The sequence below is a fragment of the Trematomus bernacchii genome, unplaced genomic scaffold (genome assembly GCF_902827165.1).
Source record: "Trematomus bernacchii unplaced genomic scaffold, fTreBer1.1, whole genome shotgun sequence".
In the NCBI taxonomy this organism is placed as follows: domain Eukaryota; kingdom Metazoa; phylum Chordata; class Actinopteri; order Perciformes; family Nototheniidae; genus Trematomus; species Trematomus bernacchii.
In genome coordinates, this window is record NW_022987727.1 from 3,968,989 (window position 1) to 3,979,062 (window position 10,074).

The window sequence follows — 10,074 nt, forward strand, 5'->3', positions numbered from 1 at the left end:
TATTTAATTAATTATGTTCAATTGTTATGCCACTTTTAACAGAAATACAAATATTTACAATTTGAATAGTGGTAATAATTTGGTTAAAATCATTGATTTCCTGCAGAAGTGGAGCTCCAGAGTATGTGACTTGCATTGTAAATCGAAAGGGGACTAACTTTGTGAAAAACAGGAGCCATGTCCAAGCTATTTGTACTTTTGAGTTTCGAATACCTAGATTCATAAAAATGCAGTAAGATAAAAAGATCTGGAAAAGAATCATATGTTTTGCCATTTATGTAATAACTTTTTTGGGAAAAAATATCAGTTTGTTTGAATGTGAACAAACAACCGTGGTTACATTACATGCGGTACATTACATGTCACTTGTTAGACGCTTTTATGCAAAGCGACTTACATACATTCAATACTGTGGGCAATCCCCACATGAACAATTTAGGGTGAATGCGGAATGTTGACTGCAGCGGGATTCGAACCAGTGCCCCCGTGATCCCAAGATCAGCGCACTAGCTACTGAGCCACAACCTCCCTAGATTGAGAGTAGAAAACATTTCTGGTTGACAACATTTATGCAGACAGATAAACCAAGTCTATTTTGTAAACAAGATGCTTGTCAAATAATGTTCATTCTCTCTTCAAATTACTTGATAAGATATTTGTTATTCTGGTTACCTTTGTACTACTGTTTTTATTCTATTTTTCTACCATTTGGTGTAGTCTAAATAAATCAGAATATCAATTAAATATTCATCAGTGCTGTACTTAAAACTAGTTTGGAGTACTTGTACTTAACCATTTATATTTTATTTATACTTATTGTAAGTCGCTTTGGATAAAAGCGTCAGCTAAATGCAATGTACTATTTCTGGCTACTTCGTAATTCTAGCACACTCTATTTCTAAAAATGATATATATTATGTTGATTAACTACCCAAAAGCAAAATATTGAACTGCAACTTTTACGGCATGCCAATGGATAGAATTCATAGGATTTCTTAACTAGCCAAAACTGGGATTGAAGAAGTAACCACAAACAACCTTGAGTCACTTAATAACATTTAATGGACATAGGTTTCATGAATCTTTTACCCTTTTTTCCATTATAAAAAGAACAAAACATTGCAGTACTGCATTTGATGGGTAAAAAAAATCTATTATCTACAATGAAAAAAAACAACTGAGAACAATAAGGAAGTAACTACATGGATATTATGTGTAATGTAATTAAACATTTAGTCATTGTGTTTCTACACACTGTCTAACCACAAACTAATTAGTACACCAGATACACACGGAGGGGGGGAAACAAATATCTGTACAATATGTTCACATTAGTTCTCTTTTCATTTTCTGCTCAGTGGACACAGGTTGGACTTATGATGCCGAGTCCGTCCCCCACCGTAAATGGGTTGAAAAAAAGGGAAATGTCAAAATACATGGCATCACATAAAAGGTTAAAGCCATGCTTAATGAGTGTCTCTGAAAAGAAATCTGTACCATTTACAAAAAATATTTAAAAGCAATAATTATTCACTGGTAGCAAATTGGATTTTGTTAACAGGGTCCGACAAGGCTTCACAGAGGTTATTTGAAGTGTGATTAGCCCTAGTTACCCATAACTTCCATTTTCAGTAATCTGAACAAATCCTTATGAAAATGAAAACCTGTTTATAAACACTTAACCAGATAGGCGGAGAAGGAAAGGACCCTCCCTTTCAGAGAAGCAGCCACACAGTCAACTCCCTGGAAGACCAGTGTAGGAAGGGAGAGATATCAGAAGAAATCTAGTGGTGGCGCTGGCGTTTGGCATATGACAATCAGGCAGGAGAGAGTAAAAGTGAGGGAAGAAGGTGCGGCAGATCAGGTTAGCTGGGATGAAGAGTTTCAGGCAGCGCAGAGTTCACAGGTAGAAGTGTTGCGGCGGTGCTATGAGACTCGGATCATCTGAGCCACCGTCTCCTCTCCTGCTGCCTGGGCCGCTTCCTGCTGTTGCTGCAGAGGAGGATAAAGGATCAGTGAGGTCAGCAAGATAATTCATGAGGCGTTGCATGCCCTAATTCCATACAAATTATTCAAAAAAATAAATCTTTCAAGAGAAAGTTTGTCCGTTCTTAGATGAAAATGTATTATTTCTTACCTGTGCCAGAGCCAAAGCCATTTCCTCCTTGTCCTTAGGTGAAAAGAAACGTCCTCCATCGCCTCGCTTGCGCTGCATGGCGTGGCGGTGGCGAGACTCGTGAAGGTATTTTTGCTAGAAAATAAGTAGTACAAGAGCATGACAAATGTTCGGACAAATCCGTTGCAAACACATTGTGACACATATACAACAGTGCTGATCCAAAACACATTTGTGTACTTTCCACCCAGTACATGGTTAACTACCACTAGAGCAGTGCTTCTCAAACTTTTTCATACCAAGGACCACTTAACCAATACAAAAAAAACACTCGCGGACCACCTAACTCCACAAATATTCAAAAACAATAGGCCTGCTTACCACTCCAACAGTTTAAAAATTACAGCCTAATAATGACAGTTTAACCTTCTCTACATCGCCTCGTTCACACATTAAATCAATAATACCAATACAGATTATATAAACATTTTTGTTCAAATGCGATTTAAAATGCTCACAGGTTTTATACCTCTTATAAAATGTAGACTACATTTATTACGGAGTTAATGTCCGAGCCAACAGACTCACAGATCGTTGGCTACTGAGAGATATGCAAAATACACTGCATGTAGTACGACACAAACCTCCGCTGTGGATTTTCAAAACAAAATACAGTAAAACTATGGTCGCAGGCCCAAGTTTAACTCTCTGAGGTCTAAGCCATTTTTTCACATGTTAGGCTCACCTGGGCTTTTTTTGTAAAAATGCTATTAAAACATGAACCTTGGTGACCTGAATGGTCTGCCAACAAAAACAAATAAAAAAACGTTTTTGACAGCCTCTGATTCATCAACAGACTTCATGCAATGCTTCATTGGATGCATATATTAGATAATAATCTCTATCTAACTCCTAAAACATCTAAATCTACTTCCAGCATGAATAAATGTTCATAAAAGACATCCATTGTTTTGGTCCGCGGACCACACTTTGAGAAACACTGCACGAGAGGTAAGGTGTTTATTTTATTGACTGTCTTACGTGCAAGTAAGAAATTACCTTTATTAAATGAGAATGAATTAAAGAGGTGCAATGAAAATATCAATTAATTGTAACTGATCCAAATACTTTTGATTATCATTTTGGCCATGATCAAGCTGCCCTTCTTAAATGTGTTTGCATGTGTGGTGCATGATGACCACTAATTGTCCTTACCCTCCTTTCTTTGGGGATCTTGCCCTCAGCCTCGAGCTTGGCTCTAGCCTGTCTTCTCTTCAGGATGCGGTGGTACTGTTTGGCATTGACGTACAGAGGTTCCTCCTCCAGCATCTCGGCCCCTGGCAGGGGGATACGCTGCATTGTAGGAACTGCACCACCGCCAGGCACCATCTGAGAGAGGGAGAGATACACACAGGGAAACCGTGTTTAATGCCTCTGGCAGAGAAAGGAAACAAATATTTGCTGACACAAAGAAGTAGTTACTTTGCATATACAGGTGATCTCAGTCATTCTAGCTATAGACATCCATAGGGTGACACTGGGAAGACTAATGATTGGAATTGCATGAGGTCAAAATATCTTGAAAAATGTGTATGTTTTTCTGCCCTAACAAGTGTAGGAGAAGTAAGGGAGCTGTCAATCTAACATGTTCTGCAAATGCCTTCAAAGTCCTGAGAAGAGGTTTATTCAGGCAAAATATGAAAACAATGTATGTAGTTGGGGGCTTTGAATAAACATTTGTTGCATGGTTCAACAAAGTTAATTTAAGTTAGATATAATAATTTGTTTTTGAATATATTGGTCAGCTTTTTGATCAAATTCACTGATTCAGACAACAAAGTTAAGTATCACCAAATAATGAATTAATCACATCCAGATTATGATTACTCGCATACAAACTACACCCAATTTCTACAGATTCACAATGGATAGACAAAAAGATGTTATGATTAGCAAAACAATTATAGATTGAAAAATTACATTTGGTGCTCTGAAAAAAAGTGACGTCCACCAAATCACAAGTTTAGATTCAAAAATATAAAAAAACTAAATACAATGGTAAGAAGAGTCTGATACCTCTGCACAGGGTCTTACCATGACCATTCCACCTGAATTGACCATGTTACCGGGCAGGGTTACGGTCACAGTGCCTTGGCCGCTGTTAGTAGTGTTTGTGTTGGCACCGCCTGCCTGCACAATCTGGGCACCGGCCAAACTGGAAGCTGGAATTGTGATCATTCCTGCAAGAGGGGATTATCATCACGGTTCAAAATCACAACTCAGCAGTGCTCCTGTTCGTAAAGTATACACAGGCAAAGGCAGAAAAGTACGAGAAAGTTGAGTTTACCCTGCTGCAGGACAGTGCCATCTGCATTGACAGGCTGATAGACGATGGTCTGTCCGTCGGCCGTCTGTGCCACCTGTTGGCCCTGCACGCTGATCTGCTGCCCCTGAGGGACCACGAGGAAAGAGAGCACATACTCAGTAATCATATTAACGATTTGTTAAATTGATTTGCCACTAAACTGGTCAGAATGTAGTACCTGGTTCTGTCCAGCAATGGTGGCTTGCTGGGGCTGCTGGATGATGATCTGCTGGGGCTGACCCTGCTGGCCCTGCAGCTGGATGGTCTGACCGCCTTGCAGCTGGATCTGACCCGGCTGCACCAGCTGGATCTACACACGGAAAAAGTACCACACACAGATTCAGAAACATCTCAACATTGTGTCTCATTTATATTTAACTGCAGTGACCTAAAACACTCACACAAAGGAACTTAGTGTATCCAATATGTTCCTACATCTGCTTACATAAACTCAGTGTGTTTTTTCCATACATATAATTACTATCCTCTGCTTGTATAATGGTTCCCACGTTTTCCTCAACATGAAATTCAAGGAGACACAGCCATGGCTAACAGGTCAGGCGGGAGTTCAGAGAAGTTCTCAAAAGCAAAGAGACAAGTAAAAACCAGATAAGAGTAGAACTGGTGGATGGAAACTTCACAAAGCTGAGGGGGGAGATAGCAGGTCCTCCAGATACACCATATGAAGGTGGCAGATTTCAGAACCGTATCCTTTCAAGCCACCAAAGGTGCGTTTCATCACTAAGATCTGGCACCCCAATATCAGTTCTGAGTTCTGTGACAGGAGCAATTTGTCAGGACACTTTAAAAGACCAGTGGGTAGCATCTATGACCCTGAGGATGGTGCTGTGGTCTCTACAGGCTGTCCTTGCAGCAGCAGAACACGATGATCCCCAGGATGCAGTCGTAGCAAACCAGTACAAGAAGAACCCAGAAATGTATAAACAGACAGCGAGGCAGTGGTCTTTGCAGGCGCACCTGTCTCGGCTCCAGACTACAACCACCAAATAGATAAACTCTGTTGCAGAATGCAGTAGTAGCAGCCTTGTCTTCAAAATCCTGGGATGTGGAAACGGCGAGAGAGCTGCTCTATAGAAATCTAAAACGTAGCCAGGTGTGAGGATCCCCAACTCCCATTGTCATAACATCAGCTCCCCCCCAGCATCCATTCCACCATTGTCTTTTTGAATTTTAAACAATGTCAAGGAAGTCCTGCATACTGCTCTCACAGTACATCACCATTCGCTCTCCAGCAAATGGTTGGCCCTGGTCTTGCTGTATTACATTTACTGGACTGGATAGTATTCTGCAAAGAGCAATATAATGGATTTTTCCTGAGCAGTTTCTCGGATGCTTTAATTTCCTGCAGAGTTGTTTTTTTTCGATCGGTAAATGTAGGTAAGATCACACAAACATCTGCACAGAAGTTATCTGTAAATAGATGCGTGTACATTTGAAAATACAATGGGATATACTTTTTTTTTTCTTACATGGCATTGTAGAACAAATTATGCCTGGTTTACAACTATATGGAGAGATATCTTTATATGCTTTGTGATTTACGAGAAAGCCCTCTGAATGGCCTGTTTCTTTTCTCTTTACTAAAATTGTTGTTTAGGGATGGCACAACATCCTAGTCCTAGTGGGATAGGACCTGAGAGCCAGCTCAGGGCCCTGGAGGTCATAACATGTCATCTTTTTTTTTCTTTGCATGTTCTCTGCTGCCTTTTATTTTATTTGGCCAAACGATGTGGTGATGTTCAGTGTTCAGTTCAACATAACTTTGTAATCAGTGAAGAAAGACACCTGGAAGCTCGGCAAGCAACTGAAGCACTCCCAGTTATATCCGTAGGGAACCAGTCTTTTCTGTTGAGTGTGTTGGTGGAAAATCTTCTGAACAGTTTTGCACAGCACCAGCAGAAAATAGTGACTCTGGATTTCACAATTGTTTCGAGTTTGCAATGCTGTGTTTTTTGTTCATTTCAGAGCAATCACTTTCAGCCACGTATCAAGGACCTGCTCACCCTCAGTCCTGCTGATGTAGAACATTTAGGGGGGAGCTTTACCGCTCGTCACTGATCCCATCCCGCAGGACTCGCTCAAATACTTTGGCCATATATAGGGCATCTCAGTGACTTATTTTCCTCTTTTGTTTCCTTGAAAGTGAGCATCAGCAGTATAAAAAGCATGGTTATTTATTGTGACAGTGTCATGTTTCTTTGATTAAAAAAAGTGAAAAAAAGTGGGGGAAAAAACAAAACATGAAATTCAAGATCTTTTTAAGGACTATTCCATTTTAGTATCTACATTGAGGTGAGCCCCTAATCCTTGTCCCCTGTGCCTAGCTCAAGTGAATGGACCTATGCAGCAGTCAAACTAGTCAAGTAACGCAAGGCAATCATTTGATTTGCGTTTTGGGTAAATACATTGTTGGGAAAAATAGTTTTTTGGCACTTTAAATTGGGAAAAAACTCACAAGTAAGAATCATTTGTCAACAGTAACTTGTACAGGAACTGATCAATAACTGAAAGCATAGTGTTTAAATCTGCCAATTATATTATAGGAGAACACAATGTCCTTGTACAACATAATGAAATAACTAAGACTCATCTCTTACCTGCTGTAACCCCTGAGCTCCAGACACAGGGACCTGCATTATGGTTTGACCCTGTCCCCCCGACATGGCCTGCACCATTATGGGTTGCCCTGATGATGTGATGAGCTGCCCGCCGCTCACCTGGACCATCAGAGGCTGTCCCTGGACCTACAGAGAGATACAGAAAGCTGTTACAGCACCAATGCCAGTGTTTGTTACCTCAATATCACTGACGTGTGATTAACAAGACAAATGATGTAAAATCAGAAACATCAAGGATACCCCACCATGGATAAATATTTTATGATTTGCTGCTCTGCTATATACAAACATGAAACCATCCAGTTCAATAGTAAATCCAAACTCAATGTACAATTGTGAAATACCTGCCTGTAATCAGTGTTTATTTACTGTAATACTGATGCTGAACCAAATGGTAAATCAAGTTTTTTGTTCACTTGTTTTGCTTAATAAATCGAATTAATTTGAATGCATATATCCAACTTGAAGAATACAGAGGTCCAATCGGCATCAATTATAAAATATAAAATATAAAATGAGTGACCGCAAAAGACAACTGAAAGCCTTTGGCCGCAGTTGTACCACATGGAAAAATACCAGAGTTTAAGGAATTTACTGCCATTATGCCACAACAAGACAATAAGGAAAATATAGCTAGATGAGAAGTGACAGCGAGTAATGACTATGGATCCATGCTGTTCAATGCTGGTCCTGCTAAGTTCAAAACACATCCATGAGGCTTGTGTTTCAGATAGATTTCATCCTCACTGGGTAGAACAACATCTGACTTGCATATCTTGCAAGAGACAAACATAACTCAGACAAAGAGGAGTCATGAGAGCAGGAAACCTGAGGCTGACACACAACAAACTGTGCTGAGGAACATGCAGTTCAGGCAGCTTTAGAACATGCTAGGGAGGGAGGATGAACCAAACAGCACAGAGATGGGTCATGAAACACAGCCCTGGTTGTAGCATGCAAACTGGTAGGCTGTAACACGGTTGTGACTCTGACAGGGCGGCGGCGTTGACACCACTACCTGGAGTGTTTGCACCTGCTGGCCTGAGGCCGTCACCACTGGCGCCTCTGTCTGCAGCTGCACAGCCGTCACTGTGCCCTGTGTCTGCAGGCAAGGCAGGATAATACAGGACAATACAGACTCAGATAATAATAAAATAATTATGAGGAAGAGAGGCTTTGTCTGGGATCCACTGGAACGCTTTAATTGTGGGTGCCTGTTACCTGTGATCTTATAGCATACAGTGCAAGTGTTGTAGACATTTTTTTTTTTATCAAAACCACGTTTTTTCAGAGTAAATCCGGTTACCTGCTGTTGGATCTGTCCATTGGAAGTCTGCACAACTATTTGCTCCCCAGTAGAAGTGGTGGCAGTGGTGTACTGCTCCATGGCTTGTTATTTGTCAAAAACCTCTCTGAAAACCTAAGAAAAACACATACAGTATGAGCTTGAATTAAATCTATGATTCTTAATAATGTATTTTTCATTTGTACATCATATCACAACCTCATATATCACCCAGGGGAAAAAACAAGGGGTTTCCAAACGATATCTAATGTTAGTGCTGCCAACTCATTGTTTGATTAGACAACATTTAAACAGGCACGGCCCTTTATATTTCCACTAATCCTCGTATGTCAAATGTAATGTCTGACATTTAAAGGAGATTGTATTGAACCCGATGTTTGATATCAGCTGCTGGCATGGTTTAACGAGGTGTTGTGCTAGGTGTCGTGGGAGCTAAATGCTAGCGTCAGTCAGCTAGCGAACAGCGTGGTAAACGCTAAAAAGCAAATAAGGGAGGATAGTCAACAGGTAAAAAGCTACCTTTAGGTGCACGTTTAGTATGAGGTTAGCTAAAAAATAATGATCATTTGCCAGGCGACGTCTACTGATGGGAGGACGTTGGCTTTTTCAACCCGCCCTTTGTTTGAGATTCCCTTTAGCTAACGTTAGCTAAGGCTTGTCGACCACCACGAATCATGTTTCCTCACAGCAGCCGAAAACAAGCAGTTATTATCAGTCTAACCGGTCCGGGACACAGCGGTCGAAATAATACTGACATTCGATTTTTTTGCATTTAGCCGGGTTAGTAATTTGGTTGGTCCATGGCAAACCAATCCGTGCTGACAACTACGAATGCCTTCAATCGGGTTTCCCTTACCGTATCTTCACTGTCCGGTTTCCCTCTGATTGGCTCCAGCCTCCAGTACAGCTCGCTAAAGCCCAATCAACAAAGTGAGCGGACAAAATGGCGCAAATGAAACAACTGAGCCTGGGAGGAGGTGCGCAGCTGCGTGACACACGAGTACCCGGGGACAGCGTGCAGGGCCCGGGGCGCCCGGCGGGGGGCGCCACTGGGCTACCAGGGCTGGGTTTTTACAGCTCCCTTGGGCTGCTATGTTGTCACAAAGTAAAAATAGATAGAAAGTTTATAAATAAAATAAAATGACATAAAGAAATAACTACGGTAAGGCGTCTTCACATTCCATCAATTTCACATACTTCAACTGTTTATCATTAAGGAGAGGCTCACTAGTTTCTTTAATAGCAGACTCTTTAAGGCAGAAATAACAGGGATCAACCTCAAATCCAAACATTCTTTTCAGCGTTTCTGAATGTGTTGATAGTTTTCCTATGAAATATGAAAAATTACAATAACAATTACTATATTCATCCCAGCTAACCTTTAAAGAAATGTGCAAATGCTTTATAGTGACAATTGATAAAGAATCTTTGAAATATAGCATATTTAAAATACAAAAAATCATGTTTTATGATAACCAATGATATTAACCCATGAAAAGCAAATAATATATATTTTAGAACAAATAGTACTCCTGTAATTTGTTCCAATGTTATTTGACCAACTGTTAATGCTTTACATGTAAAATACATTTTTAATTTGTATTGAAAACATTCATAATGTTGTGGTTTACTGTAAGGTGCAATATTT

The 10,074-nt window shown here is 40.3% G+C and overlaps 1 protein-coding gene and 1 pseudogene across 5 annotated transcripts; one reads left to right on the forward strand and one right to left on the reverse strand.

Moving 5' to 3' along the window:
* Positions 1–1,039: 1,039 nt before the first annotated feature.
* Positions 1,040–9,402, reverse strand: nfyal (nuclear transcription factor Y, alpha, like). Of its 5 annotated transcripts, none has more exons than XM_034144907.1 (9): positions 9,283–9,402; positions 8,427–8,540; positions 7,100–7,246; positions 4,660–4,791; positions 4,464–4,566; positions 4,211–4,356; positions 3,332–3,505; positions 2,138–2,251; positions 1,040–1,992 (listed from the first exon to the last, which is right to left on the reverse strand). In XM_034144907.1, the coding sequence occupies exons 2-9, from the start codon at positions 8,505–8,507 to the stop codon at positions 1,927–1,929; spliced, it is 963 nt and encodes a 320-aa protein (XP_034000798.1). In that variant the 5' UTR covers positions 8,508–8,540; positions 9,283–9,402; the 3' UTR covers positions 1,040–1,926. The 5 variants fall into 5 exon arrangements, with proteins under 5 accessions (XP_034000798.1, XP_034000794.1, XP_034000795.1 ...); XM_034144903.1 differs by having other exon boundaries at positions 4,193–4,356; XM_034144904.1 differs by lacking the exon at positions 9,283–9,402 and adding an exon at positions 9,182–9,269 and having other exon boundaries at positions 4,193–4,356.
* On the forward strand, positions 4,803–7,091 carry LOC117494163 (annotated as a pseudogene).
* Positions 9,403–10,074: the final 672 nt, after the last annotated feature.

Excerpts from the sequence above, each read along its gene's own strand:
- nfyal (XM_034144903.1), bottom strand. The coding sequence starts at position 8,507 with ATGGAGCAGTACACCACTGCCACCACTTCTACTGGGGAGCAAATAGTT. Across the intron at positions 4,792-7,099 it reads GAGCTCAGGGGTTACAGCAG|ATCCAGCTGGTGCAGCCGGG; the intron begins GTAAGAGATGAG and ends TTCCGTGTGTAG. Across the intron at positions 2,252-3,331 it reads AGATCCCCAAAGAAAGGAGG|CAAAAATACCTTCACGAGTC; the intron begins GTAAGGACAATT and ends CTTATTTTCTAG.